At 34.3% G+C, this 18,368-nt stretch overlaps 1 protein-coding gene across 2 annotated transcripts in view; it reads right to left on the reverse strand.

Annotated features, from left to right (window-relative positions):
- Positions 1-18,368, reverse strand: part of MDGA2 (MAM domain containing glycosylphosphatidylinositol anchor 2) — an 834,858-nt gene that overhangs the window by 373,056 nt on the left and 443,434 nt on the right. For both annotated transcript variants that reach the window (XM_004055127.5, XM_055362264.2), the window contains exon 3: positions 2,372-2,546. In XM_004055127.5, coding sequence (XP_004055175.2) covers positions 2,372-2,546 — 175 coding nt within the window. The remainder of the gene's footprint in view (positions 1-2,371; positions 2,547-18,368) is intronic.

Below are 18,368 nucleotides of genomic sequence, written 5' to 3' on the forward strand. Positions count from 1 at the left end.
TTACATCCGCATAGTAGAAAGATCATTGGTGCTAAAGGTAAGGCATTCTCTGGGAAATTTATATTAGAGAGATGTCATGTTTATTTATAGAGTATAGAACTTAACATCATGTTATTTTCTCAAATGGTATAATTGTAGACAGCTTGTTAATAAAGCCTAGCCACCAAACAAGTACTGAAAATAGTACTTCAACATGGTATGCATCACAGTGATATTTCATTGAAATAACATAGAACGAGATGCTTGTCAAGTCGAGGTTGCATGAGAATACCCCAAAGGAAGTCAAAGAAGAGAAAGGTCACAAAATAAATGTCTTCAGGCATGGTTGAATGGAAGAGGAGTCAAACTTTAGAAGGCTAGCAGGGTTTGGGAAATCTGGAGATAACAGTGCTATTATTTCCAGTAAGGTGTGCGATATGAATGAGATACTCAGGCACAACCCAGTCTGCACAGCAAGAGATATGAGCAGGTAGAAAGGAGAAGGGATACTGCAGACCAGCAAAGAAAAAGGCTTTCTAGTAAAAGGAAAAGAGAAAAATATTTTTTAAGTCTCTAAAAATGTGAATTTCCCCCTTTATATTTAACTTGTTAACCCAGCAATACGTTTTTTAAATTATCAGACCTATTGTTGCAGAAATGCAAGTAAAAAATCCCATATTCAAAACCTTTGGAGTATGTGTTTCAGAAATTTTCAGATTTTAGAAAGGTTATATAGTATACATGCCATCTATTACATAAAAATCTTAGCTGGATATTTGGCTATATTTTATAATCAAACACATTTCCTGGGCAAAACGTGATTATTCAAAGTCTGGTAAATAAAGAGTGTAAAGCTTTTTTCTGTTTTTCTGTTCAAGTCATTTCAGGTCAAATTTTGACACCACACTAGTTAACATCAAGTTTTGCTTATAAAAGTTACAAACAAAACATACCCACTGATTTTTGGAAGTTTTTAGATTTTACAATTGTGTTTAAGGTATTGAAGAGGTGTATTTTAAAATTTCATGACCTAAACTACAATAACTAAAACAGCAGAAGTATGTACTCTAGACTATTATATTACAAAAAGTATTCAATTCATGTAAATTAAATTTAACCTAATTTAAAATTGTATATGAACAAAAATACTGAAAATATTTAGTCAGGAAAATGGAAGCCAGGGGCTATATTATTTTGGGAAGTATACAGGTGTGGTCAACCTGTGCACCCATAATAATAAGGAAAGGGTGGTACAGGGGATGAAGGTTTCTAAATTATGCTAAGGGATGAGGGGCAGGGGGCCTTAGGAAATAGAAGATACTGGAGAGGATGAAACAAGGATTTCTCCCCCATCCTTTCCAGAAGGAAAGCAGGTATCTGAATGTGGAAAGCAAATTACAAGTGCTGCTTTATCACCCACTTCTCAGTCATCTAAATAACTAAATGAGATTCAGCAGAGTATCTGACAAGTAGACCATGTATAATTTCAAGCCCCTTGCTAACTAGGTAACATCCTATCCTGCAATGAAAGAAAAGAAAGGGGAAAGAAAGGAAGACAGGCAGAAAAACAACAACTCTCAGTTGTTGCTTATGTCTAAATTACTTTAAGAAAAGAAAAATAATTATCTTACATTAGAGACCTAAAAATTAAAATGCAAATTCTTGTAAAAACATAATGAAGTGACAGAAAAACCTGGGCAAAAGACCAAATTAAATGTAGGCCCTTGCTTTGTTTCGGTGGGGAATTAAGTAAGGAGACCAAAAAGATTTAAAATATTATCGTCAAGAGCAAATTGTAGGAAAATGAGACTAAGAACAAAAATAAATCAACAAACACTTTTCAGGTGGCACAGCATTGTCCAGGGTTGGTGCTGATTACTTTTAACAGAATTGGACCAAAAGCAGACTATACGTAGAGATTTTTGGTCATTTACAGGCCAATTCATAATGCTCTGTTTGTATGATGTACATTTAAAAAAAAAAAGAATAGCTGTATTCACATGTAGGTAAAATAAGTAAACATAAGTTAAAGAATATACAGCATGATCCTATTTTAATAAAAATATAAAAATGTATGTATATCTTTATATATAAAGATAAAAAATGTATACATTAAAACCCTAGTTATTAGTGGGATTACCAATGGTTACTGTCTTCTTGTTAATATTGTTCCTAAGTGTTCTATAATGAATATGTATTATATCATAGAAGTTATGAAAGTTTCTAGTGAAGATTGCTTTCTTCAGGAACGTTTTCAGGGAGCTATCATTATTTTACACAGTTTTCATTCTCAGCTAAACAGAACGCTATGGTTTTTCAGAAAACCATAGACTTGTAGGACAAAAGAAATCCATACTAGGCTTAATTATAGTTTTCTGGAAAATTTACTTACAGTATACATCCACTCTGATTGACTTTATCGCTGGAGACCCCAAGCCATTCTCTGCTTTACAGTAATACCGGCCTCCTTGGTGTCGCTGAATATTTGTAATCCTCAAAGTCTCATTGAAGACACTTGAGTCTTGGAATCTGTCAGAGGCACTTCCTGCTGTTTTGGTCCACCTGATCTGAGCAAGCATCAACAAAGATTGTTACTTTAGGTTGGTTTTCCCACAGAGAAATCAAACAGCAATCACTCATTTGAAGAGTTTGCATTTAGAGCTGCTACACTGCCTCTCCCATCAAATTATTGAAAAAAAAATTAATGTTTACAGACACGATTGAATTAAAAAATTTTTAATGTAATGTCATCATTGTACAGTGTGTGTAATTTGAATTCAATTGCATAGAATTCATCAATTGCCTAGTCAGTGTGGAGGGCAATATAAACTATAACATAAAGGGAGTTAAATATTAGTAGTACATTGAAAATATAGATTAACTTTTCTTTTTGTTGGACATTTAAATCTGTTTTTCATATTTTCCAAACCTTGTAAGATAATTTTACTTATTTTGTCCAAGTAGGTTCTCATTTTATTTTTGGACAAGCTTCAGTCTTTTATTTGAAATTTTCTATTTGATTTGAATAGTTTAGACATAATACCATAATGGCTTATTGAGATTATGTATAATTTTAAACACCTGGTTGTTTAAGAGTTTTTTTTTTCTTTGATGGCTTTGCTTAATAAGCCCACAAATGATTTGTCTATTTTGATCATCAGTATTCACTTTACATCAATAATTATTTTAAAAAATAATGTAAACTTTTCAAGGAGAACATTTCTACTAAACTGCCAAAACATTCTGAATATCTAAAACATTTCATTATAAACAATACCATTATTTTAAACACAGCTGTCTACAACAGACTTCGTTTTTGCTGGCAATAATGACTGGTATTCAACTCAACTTTTGTGTATTTTAGTGCATAAAACCTGAATCAAAGCCACATGCTCATACTGTAAAGTGATACAAAATAGAAAGTGAAAATAATTTGATTTTATTTCCCTTTGTGCCCTGCTATATATTTTAGTTTGTTTTTATTTTAAGGTTGAGAAACAGCTGATAGAAATCCTCTGTTCAAACACATATGCTGTGACATGGAAAATGAAACTAAATACTGAATCATCAAAACAGAAATCCTATAATATTGCCATTATATATACCTATTTTCATATGAAGTTAATTAAAATGTATGAGCTAATGGCATAAAAAGTATCTTTAAAAAGTTATCCACATAATTAAAATATCTGTATAAATATAACCACGTTTGCCCTTAATTGTGAATGGAATAAAAATGTTATTAAGAGATGAATTTTAAAAATCTGTAAATCACAAAAAGAAATATCAATATTTATTCAAAATCTATATATATGGAATACACAAAGATGCAAATGGCATAATTTCTGATTTCCAGTAGTTTATAAATGTATTACTGACATACCCATAAGAAGAAAAGGAGAAATTTGTAAATTATGTCAAAAATGGAAGCATACTCACACTTTCACTTAGCAATTATCTGGTTAAAATTTACCTTACTAACATATTTGCAAAATAATGCATAGAAATTATCCTACTGTATGTGTAAAATTGTAACATTGGAAATGATATAAATGCTAAATGATAGGTGGTTATAAATTGACCCTAAAATTGAACTGAATACAGTCATTAGAAAAAATAAAATACAAAATGTATTATTAAGTTAAAAAAGACAAAAAGCAAGAAACAGAAGAGAATAGTCTCATCTGTGTAAAAATAGCATATGTGTGTATTCATGTGTGTACATATTACTAAATGTTTATTAAAATTACACAAGGAAACATACAAAACTCTGTAAATGGGACTGGGAGTAAAAAGAGGATAGTGAAATATGTTCTTTCCTTAAGTTTTATTTTAAATTCTTATTTATATTTAATTTACTTTACCAGAAGCAAATATTGTTTATTGTAAAGAAGTTTTAAAAATGAAACAATTCTCAAATGAAACATAGGAAATAGAAAAGTAGACAATAGAAGTAGAAAGAAATGCAAATAATCACTTAGAAAATTTTTCCTCCCTTTTTATTCTCTACTTTTAAGAAATAAATACTGAAATAAAATATTCCTGAGTGGTAGAAAGACATAAATTTACACATTGGGAGAGTTTACCAAGTCACATGCCTAACTGATGAGAAAAGAAACCTCCATACATACTCCGATAAAAGTTGTGACCTCAAAGTCTACAAAGAAAATTGTTCAGGCTTCCAGGAAAAAGGGACAAACTTGTAATGTCACAGAGCCCGGTCACTCCCTAATGTTAAGTCTTTCCTTCTTCTTAAACCCCAAATTATTAATCGCCACATGGCTGCCCAGGATAAAGACCTTTCCCAGCCATCCATTTAGCCACATTCTTGCTGTTTCAAGCAGAAATGTCCTTACAGGGAAGCAGCACTTCATGTTTTGCACAATTTTGGTAGCTTCCATTTGAACAGTGGGACGATTTGAAACAAAAATCAAGCACAGAGAAGTAGTAAAATAGAAGAAATCTGAAATCCTGACACCATGGAGTTATACCTACCTAACCTAAACTATAGCCCTGGACTTCTATATGGGGAAAAATAAAATTCTTGTTTACTTGTTATTCAGATTTTTCTGTGACTGATAGCCAAACTCAATTCTAATTGATTTTCCTGGAGTGGTATGGAGGTCAGTTTGTCTTTAGCATTCTCATCTCCAACACGGAAAGCTCAAAAACAGTGGAATAACATCCACATTTACTGAAAAAGGTGAGGGAAAGGGCTATCTCCCAATATCCCATATCCATTCAAGAGCTCATTTGTGTGAAATAAAAATATTCAGTGATATGCAAACATTAATTAACCTCAGGGTTCAAATAGCCCCCCATGATGAAAATATTTGAAATAATACTCTAACTCCCAACAAACGAATTGTATCTGAGGTCTGGGATTGTGAGAAGATATAGAAAAGCACATTGTGGTGGGCAGTTAATAGATATTCATTTAATGAATAAGGAGGATTTCCTTGGGTTAGTATACAATTTAAATACTAAATAAAGTTTTTTAAAACCAAAAGGACATAGAATAAGAAGATTTGTAATAACCTAGCAAAACCTAGAAGTTTGGGTGGGAATGTAATGCAAAGCAGAGGTAACATTGTAGGGATGGAAGGAAAGGAAAGGAGAGAAAAAAGTTACTCTGGAATCTTAAACCTTGGGATAGTTGAAAGGGGAAAATGTGTCCCTGTGGGAGAAACAGATCTTGTTTATACATTTTAAAAAGCATAAATGTCAATTAAAGTATCACAAAAAAATCAGTTTCATTAATGGAAGGAAAAATGAGATAAAGAGGGCCGGGCACGGTGGCTCACGCCTGTAATCCCAGCACTTTGGGAGGCCGAGGCAGGCAGATCACGAGGTCAGGAGATCGAGACCATCCTGGCTAACATGGTGAAACCCTGTCTCTACTAAAAATACAAAAAATTAGCCAGGAGTGGTGGCAGGCACCTATAGTACCAGCTATTTGGGAGGCTGAGACAGGAGAATGGCGTGAACCCAGGAGGCAGAGCTTGCAGTGAGCAGAGTTTGCACCACTGCATTCCAGGCGGGGTGACAGAGCGAGACTCCATCTCAAAAAAAAAAAAAAAGAGAGATTATGGGAAGAGAGTGGAAAAAATAGAAACTTCATAAAATGATGAGAAAAAATAGGGCAAAGGTAAAAGAAAAATGTATAATTTAAAATAAATATACATTTAATTTTTATTTTATTTTTAATTGGCAAATATATATATGTGTGTACATATATTTGGGGTATGATGTGATGTTTTAATATAAGTGTACATCGTGGAACGATTAAATCAAGCCCATTGACAATTTCATCTCCTCGAATTTTTTTTGTGGTGAAACATTTAAAACCTACTCTTTTATTAATTTTGAAACCGGTTAACAGTACATTATTATTAACTAGAGTCACCATTCTATGCAATAGACCACTATACAGTAGGATACAACATTTATATCAGTCATAGACTAGATGTGAATAGATTGAATTTATCCACTGAAAGAGCCTACTAGACTGATTTTAAAAGTTAAAACAAGCTTGCATACAGTTAACATCTAATAACAATAAATGATTGGAACAATAGAAAATTGGAAGCCAAGATGGGAAAAGAAGGCATGGATAAAGTTGTAATGGAATTATGTAAACTAAAATCAATCAACCAATTAGGAGTGATAATATTTATATATCATAAGATTAAATTAATAATAAATTTGGAGTTAAAAACTAACACGGAGAGAAAGGCATCACTTTTTGTAATATTAAAAGTCGAAAGCATAAATATATTACTTGTAATTGGTATTCAGTAAAGTACAGAGCCACTAAAGACAAAAAGCAAACAAAATTAAAAAGGGAAGAATTTGACAAACATGCAAATTGCAGTAGAAAGTTACAATACAGCTTTCTGAGATTCAGGCAGTTCTTGATAGTGCAACTTTTTAAGTTAAGAGGAAACACAGGACAAACTAAAAAAATACAATAAACATATAAGACTAATAAATATACAGAAAGTCATCGATCCACAAGGTAATTTTTTTCTTATGTCCATTAAATATTTACAAAAATTGATCATGTAGTTGATAGCAAAGTAAACCTTCACTAATCAAAAATTAGAGGTAGGACAGGCATGCTATTGAAACTTAGTTCAATACAGTTATAAATAAATTATCAAAAGATGACTAATACATGGAAACCTTTATTCACATTGTTATTGTTCAAAGAGAAAATTAAAAGGAAAATTGCTAAGTATCCAGAAGCCGATGAATAGAAAACCATTTCATACTAAAATCTATGAATACAGTTGTACTAGTCTGTTTTCACACTGCCTATAAAGACATACCTGAGACTGGGAAGAAAAAGAGTTTTAATTGGACTTACTGTTCCAAATGGCTGGCAAGGCCTCAGAATCATGGCAGGAGGTAAAAGGCACTTCTTACATGGTGGTGGCAAGTGAAAATGAGAAAGAAGCAAAAGCGGAAACCCCTGATAAACCCGTCAGATCTTGTGAGACTTATTCACTACCACAAGAATAACATGGGAAAGATCGGATCCCATGTTTAAATTACCTCCCCCTGGGTCCCTCCTAGAACATGTGGGAATTCCGGTAGATAAAATTCAAGTTAAGGTGGGTGGGAACACAACCAAACCATATCAACAGTGAAAAGAATACACACAGGAAAATATAAACCTTAAGTACCCTCTACATATTAAGGAATGAATGAATGAATGAATAAAAAACTCATCTGAATTTATTTTAACTTAATTCAGTACTCATCAGCATTTATTTTAATTTAATGTTGGTTTGGGCTGTATCGTAAACTACTGCTTAAGATTGTTTAGGAGAGAGGAACAGGCAAAAAGTAGCTGCTACTTGTTTTTTACAGAAGGTTCTAGAAGCTGCCTCATGACACTGCTTATATGATATGGTTATTCTTCCTTAGTTACAAGAAAGGCTAGGAAATATACTCTTTACTCTGAATAGCACTTTCTTCCTATCCCCCAGCTAAAATTTGATAGTTACTTAACTCTGGAAAAACAGAAGAGTGGATGTTTCGGACAACCCCTGGTTTCACAATGTGAATAAAATACATCCAGATTTCAGATATGCTATTGTATTAGTCCGTTCTCATGCTGCTATGAAGAAATACCCAAGACTAGGTAATTTATAAAGGAAACAGGTTTAATTGACTCACAGTTCTACATGGCTGAGGAAGCCTCAAGAAACTTACAATCATGGGGGAAGGGGAAGCAAAAACATCCTTTTTCACATGGCGGCAGGAGAGAGAAGTGCCGAGCAAAGCTGGAAAAGCCCCTTAAAAAACAATCAGATCTTATGAGGATTCACTATCATGAGAACAGCATGGGGGTAACCACCCCCATGATTCAATTACCTCTCACTGGATCCCTTCTACCACACACAGGGATTGTGGGAGCTACAATTCAAGATGAGATTTGAGTGGGGACACAGACAAACCATATCAGCTATATTATTACATTTGTGTTTAAATCCTCTTACAATTTAACATTAAACTCATTTCTGTAAAAATAACATTAACAGAAAAAGAATGATACTAGAGTTTAGGAAATACTTTTCTTGGTAACTCTCTTCCTAATCTGAAGAAACAACATGGAGATTCTCTTATTTTAGGCCTATTCAATTCCCAATAGAGTCTGATATGGATATAGATATAGATATTTCCTGAAACATCATTGCTTTTACATAGCCTTAAATTAAATCAGTATTGACTGAGATAATCTTAGGAAAATATTAAAAACCTGAAGCATAGATAGACTTGGCTGAATCCAAAAAGTATATTGTGTAGATGCAACAAACTCAATAAAAACTTTGACCTGAGACTTCTAGGTCACCCCATTTAATTAATGTCTAGTGAATGAGGATTTGTACACTGAAGCTCCTTTCTATTGTTTGCCAAGGAGTTCAGCCAGATGTACTCACGTCAATGTGAGCATGGTCCCAGCATTATTTGTACTCTGAAGGAAGATCCTTTAGCAGTAAGAGAATCCTTGAGAAAAAAATTACATAAACATCACCTGATCTGCTACAATTATTGGGAAGATCTGCCACCAGAGCCTTGGGAACTAAACCTAAAAAGGTTACAGAGTGCCAGCCTGTAAGAATATTAAGAACTATCAATGCTATGTAATTATTAATAGGCAGAGTTTATTAGAGTTTTCAAAATAAAAATTATCCTTTTGTCCTGCACTGATATCAGGGAAAATTACAGAGGAAATAGGTTCTCTTTGAATTACTTAATAGAATAAGTGGAATTCTGAATGGCACAGGACTCAAGAGCATACAGGTTCAATTTTTAATAAATTGTAACAGTCTACAATAATTATAGCAATATGTCACACTTATTTCTGAATCTGTTTTTATAAAAAAAGAACCACAATTTTCTAACAAAGCAACAAAATTTTAACCTTAACATTTCTCTGCAAATCAAAACCACAATGAGATACCATCTCACACCAGTTAGAATGGCAATCATTAAAAAGTCAGGAAACAACAGGTGCTGGAGAGGATGTGGAGAAATAGGAACACTTTTACACTGTTGGTGGGACTGTAAACTAGTTCAACCATTGTGGAAGTCAGTGTGGCGATTCCTCAGGGATCTAGAACTAGAAATACCATTTGACCCAGCCATCCCATTACTGGGTATATACCCAAAGGATTATAAATCATGCTGCTATAAAGACACGTGCACATGTATGTTTACTGCAGCACTATTCACAATAGCAAAGACTTGGGACCAACCCAAATGTCCATCAATGATAGACTGGATTAAGAAAATGTGGCACATATACACCATGGAATACTATGCAGCCATAAAAAAGGATGAGTTCATGTCCTTTGTAGGGACATGGATGAAGCCAGAAACCATCATTCTCAGTAAACTATCGCAAGAACAAAAAACCAAACACCGCACATTCTCACTCATAGGTGGGAATTGAACAATGAGAACACATGGACACAGGAAGGGGAACATCACACTCTGGGGACTGTTGTGGGGTGGGGGGAGGGGGGAGGGATAGCATTAGGAGATATACCTAATGCTAAATGACGAGTTAATGGGTGCAGCACACCAGCATGGCACATGTATACATATGTAACTAACCTGCACATTGTGCACATGTACCCTAAAACTTAAAGTGTAATAATAATTAAAAAAAAAAAATTTCTCTACTCAATGCATAAAAACCCATTTTTCTAGTATATCCAGAATATTACGGACCATGATTACTATTACTATTACCACCACCACTACTACTACTAAGATGTAATTTAAAATATTTCTGCAAGATATATGCAGATAAGAAGCTCATGGCAGTAACAGAAAAAGGGAGCCTGGCCAGGAGCAGTGGCTCATGCCTGTTAACTCCAGCCCTTGGGGAGGCCGAGGCAGAAGGATGGATTGAAGCCAGGGGTTGAGACCAGTCTGGGCAACATAGGGAGACCCCTATCTCTACAAAAAATAAAAATAAAAAAATTTCCTGGCTGCAGTGAGTTATGATGGCACCACTCCAGCCTAGGCAACAGAGTGAGACACTGTCTCACCATAAATAAATAAATAGATAAATAAATAAATAAATAAATAAATAAATAAATAAATGGGAGGAGTCTGAAGAACAAGGGATTCACAAAGTAGGGCTACTCACTATGCAGAAAACAGAATGATGAAGAGGGACTCATCACGGTAGACAAGTAAGAAACAGAGGTAAAATAGCGGGGCGAGGACATGATATTTCTGAACACTAGATGGGCCTTAAAGCAGATAGCAATAGGTTTTCCGATCCTTTTTTCCCTTCGTCTTTTCTTTGAATTTAACCTTTGAGGAATTTATTCACCTTTTGTGAATAAACAATCGGACAAAACAGATAAACTTAGTACTTCTCTTAAACAGCATCAGACTTCCTATATGCATGTGGAGCACTACGATAGGGCCTGCTGGCACTATTTCACACTAGAGGTGACAGAGGAGGGTACATCTTGGTGCAAATGCTTATAAATATAAAATGCTGGAAATTAATGCAATCATCATAGAGAAGTTTGATTTTGTAGCACTGCCAAGACATTACTCTTGGGCCCCAAAACCACCATTATCAGAATTCGATTTCTTTAAAAGTTTACAAAATGTTATTGATCCATCCTCTGATTTTAATGCCACAACAAGCTTCGAAGGTAAGAAAACTTTTCCTCCCCATTTTACAGCTCCAGTCCTTCCATGACCATGAGACTATGTGCTATTATATACTGGGATCCTTTCTGACTTGGAAGTTCTCCCTTTTTCCTTCATTTAGTATCTAGTTAACACCCTCTGGTCCTCCAGATATCATTTTTTTAGAAAGCTTTCCTTCTCTCATAAAGCTCTATTATGTCCTGCCCCCTTTGTTGCCATGGCAGTCTGAAATTCCCTCTGTGAGAGTTCTTATCACATGCTTTAGATGTGTATATGTTGCAGGAGATAATTGGTGTTCTGCCTGATTCCCTTAGAGCCCTTCACCCTTCCTATATGTTACCTCACTAGGACTTTTTGTTTCTCATGAAATAAGGTACTAGGGATTCAGAGTTACTTGCAGTCAGAGGGAATGCCTGGGAAATCTTGGGAGTTTATTCCCTACCCCTGTGACTCTTAGCCGATGAATGATTATTGTGGGATATGAAAGCCCTGCTCCCGTGCCTCTAGATGGGATAGATTCTGCAGCATAATTTACACCCCAATTTATTTGCAGTGTCAGGCTGACGCTAACCTCGTGAAACCACATCCTGGCCCAGCTTCCTCCCTTTCCTCTCCTGCTTTCTTGCTCCATTATCAGTTTCTCCTAAGGGCATTTCCTTAATAAATCACTTGCACATGAATCCTCATCTCAAGCTCCATTTCTAAAGAATCAGTCTTAAAATATAATAATTTTGCCTTAACCAGTGGTAAGTTGATGAAGGCAAGGACTATTCGTAAACTTGGTATCTCCAGCCCAAATAACTGAGCCTGAGACACAGTAATGATTAAAAAAAAAATCACTGTTGCTTGAATTGATTCCTGGCAATATAATTCTGCTGAGAATACAATTATGAATTAGACAAAATCTCACTCCACAATGCACCCAAAATAGAATGAGTTTAGTCTATTTTGGTGGTTTTTACTTATCTCCTTGACTTCTGAACAGTTGACTGTCTTAAAGCCTCATCATTTTCTTTGTACATTCACTTCCTCAGTCACTTCATGGAGTACTTTAAATACCATTTATGTAATGATGGCTCCTAAATTAGTATTTGTAGTTCAGGCCTCTTCCTTGAATCCCAGACTTTTAGCCACCAAGTGTCTGCTCTCCATCGCCAACATAACATATCCAAAATGAACTCTTGATCTCCCCTCTAAACCAACTCTCCCAGTCTTTCCCATCTCGATTACTGGTAACTCCATCCTTCCAGTTATTTAAACCAAAACTTTACAGTCCACCTTGATGAAAAGAGAATGTTAACACAACATACTAGTATTTATCTTAGTTATAAAAAATATATACTGGATCTGTGATAGACTTTAAAACATGTTTCATAACTTGAAAAGTAGTAAAATAGTCATTTACTAAATTTCCTGTTTGTCAGGGATCCCCAAGACCCCATCAAGGTTCAATGATTCACAGAGGACTTTGTGGAACTCATTATACAGTCTCTGACTGATTGTTTCACTTATGATTTGTTTGACTTAATGATTTTTCTACTTGATTTTTGACTTTATGATGGTGTGAAAACAATACACATTCAGTAGAAACTATACTTCAAATTTTGATCTTTTCAATAAATTACAGTAGATACTCAACACTTTATTATAAAATAGGCTTTGTGTTAGATGATTTTGCCCAGTTGTATAATAATGTAACTGTTCTGAGCATCTTTAGCTAGCACATTAAGGTAGGCTAAGCTAAGCTACGATGTTCAGTAGGTTAGGTAAATTAATGCATTTTTTTCTGCTTACAATGGGTTTATTGGAATGTAACCTCATTGTAAGTCAAGAAGCATATGTATAGTAATATTCATGACTATGACATATTATAATGAAAGAAGGTGAAGCACAATCAGTAAAACGAAAAGGTGCATTGGGCAAAGTTTGGTGAAAAAAGGATACAAGCTCCTGAGTCCTCTCCCTATGGAGTCACACAGGATATGTTTAATGTTGAATTATGACAACTCTTGTGAAATGCCGTCTAGCAGGGAAGTTCATTAGAAACTCAGTGCCCAAGATTTTTGCTGGGGGCTGGCCACTTAGGCACCCTCTGCCCAATATATCAAAATTCCAGTCTCCCAAAATTAAAGCAAATTTCCAGCATAAACTATATTGTTTGCAAAAAAAGAGAAAGAAATAGACAAAGTGAGCCACTCTTATCACCTGGAGAATGGTGGGACCTTTCTTGAAATCCAGATTCACAGATGCCAGCTAAAGGCTAACCTTGCAAGCAGGTATGGTATTTTCAAGCTTGCTAAATTAACTATTTTCTTTTTTTACACATACATAGTATACCGCGTAAGCAGAAGTGTCATGTGGGAATTCTGAAAAAGCTCCTTAAAAGGAGCTTATCTTTCTAGCTTCTCTTCCTTATTCTCTGAAATTCAAGTGTGATAGCTGGGAATCCAGGGTCCAATTTAAATTGTGGGCTTACCTCAAGAGAGAAGTCATGTGCTAAGAATGGGTCCCTGATGACACCATGAAGCCACTATACCATCTCAATAATCTCTATCACTAGACTGTTTTTCTGTGAGACAGAATTGATGCTTATCTTTAGTTATTATTTCTAAATTCAGAATTAGCAGGCAAACAATTTATAATAAAAAATTACTTAATAAAAATACACAAATACATTTTTAAAATGTGAAGGCCCTATAAATAAAAGATCTCTGTTAATCAAATGCAAAATAATAAAAGTAATGCCCTTGAAAAAACAACTAAAAGTAACTAAAGAAATAAAGAAAACTGCATTCATTAGAAATGCTATATTTTAAGAATCTAAAAAAAAATATTGAGTAGCAGCTCATGAGAGAAAAAATAAACTATTCATTAAAAAAAAATTAAACTGGGCCTTTAATGGCCTAAAACAGGAAATCACAGCTGAATCATCAGTATGTCATTTTTATGTAGGTAAAGATGCTATAATGACATACCATATATTCCAAGCCCTTTTTTGTAATGAGAGTTAATAAATACAGGAGGATATTCCAGTTGGCTGTAATGTTTTTCCCATAGCTTCAAAAGGTTTCCCTGATGTAAATTTGGCACTTTTACACTTAATAATCAATATTGATTTATCACAAATTTTACAAATGGAAGATTTTTTTTTAAGTGTTGCTGTGGAAGAGCATTTCCATCTTTTCCTTATAAGTTTCTTATGGGAATTTTTTTCACCATTATTCTCAATCTTGTTGAAAATGAAGCAGGAATTCCTTTAATGATTTTTTATAATAGAATATAATCTAAATTAACAGTATTGCAAACACTGCAGAGTATTAGAAATGTAATAAAAATAAATTGCTCTGTTCCAGCGTGCTCTACTACAGTCATATTTACATCTATTCATAAGGTAACCAAATGAATTCCTGCTATTTAAGGGATTAAACACCAACACAATTATACAACAGCACAATTATAGAAAAATGGGATGCTTCCAAGGCATATAGGTTTGACAGATATGTTTGTAATTACAGTATTCAAGTATTCCAGCAGGTAAATTTAGCCAAACTATACCAAATACATAATACAGTGCAATTCTAACAGTGTTTTCTAATAATTCATCTAAAATCCCCCCCCAAAACAAGTTAAATTAAAATGGCTTAAGGAATATTATAGAGTGAATCATCTGCCCCTCTGCATTTTTCCAGGCATCTGAAACCGGAAAGAGAAAATTAACATCTCCAATTCCTATCGGTACATTTTCAATCTTATGGACAAATTTTTACCTCATATTTTGCCACTATAATATTTGAACGACTTTTAGAAAAATAGGAACAAGAACGACAACACATTATATGGGTACCTTGCAGCACTTGGAGATGTAAATGACCTTTACATCTGTCAGTTTACAATTTAAACTCCATTCAACATCCAGGTGATTGAAAGCTATCAATAAGATATGCAAAACTAAACTGAGGCATAAGAAACAATATACATTAAAGAGGACCATTTTAAATGTTCATGTAAGTAGCCCAATTTAGGACCAATGAATCAGAGAGCATTAACAGTACACTATTCCTACACACATTTGAAATATTTCAACCCACTAGATTAATGTAGGGTTAAATATTGCAAGAATTTATATTTACCTTCTTTGGATTTTGAATAAAGCTTAAAAAGATAAGAAATGTAAACTAATTTTGTGCTCGATTTTCTACCGGGGATTTTTCAATAATCGTCTTCATGTAAACCCCAGCAGTAAATATATTGTAGTCTTCAATTTGCAGATGACTAAATTGAGATTCAAAAATATTAACTAACTTTCCTACTACCGCACAATTAGTAAATAGTGGTTCCAGGGTTCCAACAAGCATCTGTATTGACTGTTTTTCTACTGAAGTCACACATATTTATTAAAGACTTATTCGGCCAAATTATTTATTAATGCATCTCATTTAACCCTCCTAAGAGTCACATTAACTAAGTACTAGATCCTAAATTTACAGATGAGGAATCTGATGCATCAGAAAGGAAAATGATTTTCTCAGATCCCAAAGTAGTACATGAACAAGCTAGGATGGAAGTCCTACACCATCTGAGTCCGGAGCCTGTGCTCAATCTCACTTTGATGTTAAGAGACATTGACTCCAGTAGCTTTAATTTAGGTAGATCAGGAAACCTTTCTCCAAGAACACGTGAAAATGGAAGGCCAAAGTAGTACATGAACAAGCTAGGATGGAAGTCCTACACCATCTGAGTCCGGAGCCTGTGCTCAATCTCACTTTGATGTTAAGAGACATTGACTCCAGTAGCTTTAATTTAGGTAGATCAGGAAACCTTTCTCCAAGAACACGTGAAAATGGAAGGCTGCTGTAACTCTTGGTAAAGTGAGCATACATTATTAAATTTTACTCAGCCATTGTAAAGTTTCCTATACATATTAAATTTCTACCAGATTTTTTTCCTAATTGAAATAGCAATGAAGAATAAAACACAAAGTTATCCTATAATAACACTACCTGGGTTTCTTGGAACTGAATGTTCCTGGTACGGAAAAAATAAGAAAAAGAAAAAAAATTGAACCTTCGTGTTGGAAAAAAAAAAAAGGTAGAAGATGGAGAATTCAAAAGTTAAAATAAAAAAGGTCTGAGAATCTTCTGAAAACAGAGTGTTCTTCTCCACAAACAGCAGGGAAATGATAGGATATAATTGTTAACATATTGGCAGCTTCCAGACATATGTCTTGAGTAGCAAATTAGATATTTTGACTTTTGTACAAAGATGGTAAGATCAAATGGGTTATGGGGGTAGATGGATAGGAAAGTTCTCCATATGATTGCCCCATATGACCACAGGACACAGTTTACTGGACACTCATCATCTCATTCCACTTTTGACTAGAAAGTCTTCTTTCAATTCAGGGGCCAGAAAGCTAAAATCTATGTTTACCAGACTCCCTTGCTCTAAGCTTGCAGACAGAGTTTGGGTTATATCATGAAGAATTCAGAACCAGATTAAGTGGGAAGAGATGTGCTTTGTAAAGCATCAGTTTTTGTTGGTGCAAATCACAGTATACCTAGTCAAGAAACAGATCCAACAGTTTTAGGGCAGGCTTCTTAATCCTTTGATTATAACTAAGGTACATTTTTCTCGGATCTTGGTAGGGAGAGTTACTTTGGATTCTAATAGAAGAAGCAGTACTCTTGGTGGGCAAGTGCTGTGATATTATTCTGTATGTTATTCTTGCAGGCATAGCCTTAGGACATTTCTCTGCAGACTTTATGTTTTGTAAGGAATTAATTACCTAGAGTAATCCACTTGTGTTTAAACAAGCTAAATGAATTCTATTGTCTGCAACTGAACCCTGACTGATAAACCTTTTCTCCCTTCACTCTCCACCATCCTCAATGAGGTTCACCTTGAAAGCCAGGCCAAAGAAAGTGAAGTGTAAAGTCAGTACTACTATGCCACCTCTATAGCCCCCACTCTCCAAAGTATGCTCATTACCTGTGGTACCTATAGAAGAAAACCGCAGCTTTATTCCAAAATGATAAATCAACACCATAGAATCTAACTGCCCAGTGAAATTTATTTGTTGACAGATACTCTTAGCTGCCTAAGTATTATCTGTAAACCCATGAGTTTAAATGATGGTTTTCAATTCTATAATTTTAATGACAGAAAGAGGAATGATGGAAAATAGGAGGGCATTGGTAACTAAAGAGAGAAGTGGCACCATCAACAGAGTGTGAACAATCAGAAGTTACGTTCTGCTAAATGAAAACATTACTTGGTACTACTTTAAACATGCAGAAGCTACTCTGCGTAATTCATAAAGACTTTAATGTGCCTTCAACTGAAAGTAACTGCTATTATAAAAGAGTTTCACGCTCAGTATTTAAATTATCAGTGTACTTACACTTTAATAAATAACTTTATAAAGTTTAAAACTAAAAGTTTACTGCTTGATAGTAAATTATGTCACCAGTTCATCTATCCATGTAAAGATAAAACCAATATCTGCAAAAACCCATGAATACTTAGTTTCATCCTGACATAAATGAAGATATATTTCACAATATTTACAATCATTAGACCTTATAACTGTGAGACAACTGCATATAAAACACTAAACTATATGTTAGGTAAAATATAAATAAAATTCTTATTACAAAACCGATATATTAAAAGCCATGTCAAAATTACAATGTGTATGATAAAGATTTGGTCGTCTCTCCTTACGCACTTAGTTTTCAAGCTAGCAATTATGTGAACATATATTCAACTTGCATCAGTGTACTGTCCTTGATTTCTTAAAAAGTCCAAATTTGTACTTTTGCCTTGGTTGTCATTTTCTTAAGGATATCTCATTGCTTTGAATACTCTTCATGTGATATGCAGTATGAGTAAGGTGGGTCATTAAAGCAAGATGGCAGAGGGAGAATAAAAATGAGGAATTACTGGTCCTAAAATTCAAATAAAAAGATGTTACTATAGAAAATTTTACGCAAAGGGCGGGAAAACAACATTTTGTTACAGTTTATAAAAGAAACCATGCAATGTGGTTAACTAAAAGGCAAAGTATTGACCTGATAGTATATTAGACTGTTTTAATTCAAACCTACATTTAGACATTTCTGAGAACATTTCACTCCCACCACGAGGACTGGGGAGAGAGAACTCAAACCTTTAAAAGTTATGAATTAGAACCCCTACTA

The sequence above is a fragment of the Gorilla gorilla genome, chromosome 15, assembly GCF_029281585.2.
Source record: "Gorilla gorilla gorilla isolate KB3781 chromosome 15, NHGRI_mGorGor1-v2.1_pri, whole genome shotgun sequence".
Classification (NCBI taxonomy): Eukaryota; Metazoa; Chordata; class Mammalia; order Primates; family Hominidae; genus Gorilla; species Gorilla gorilla.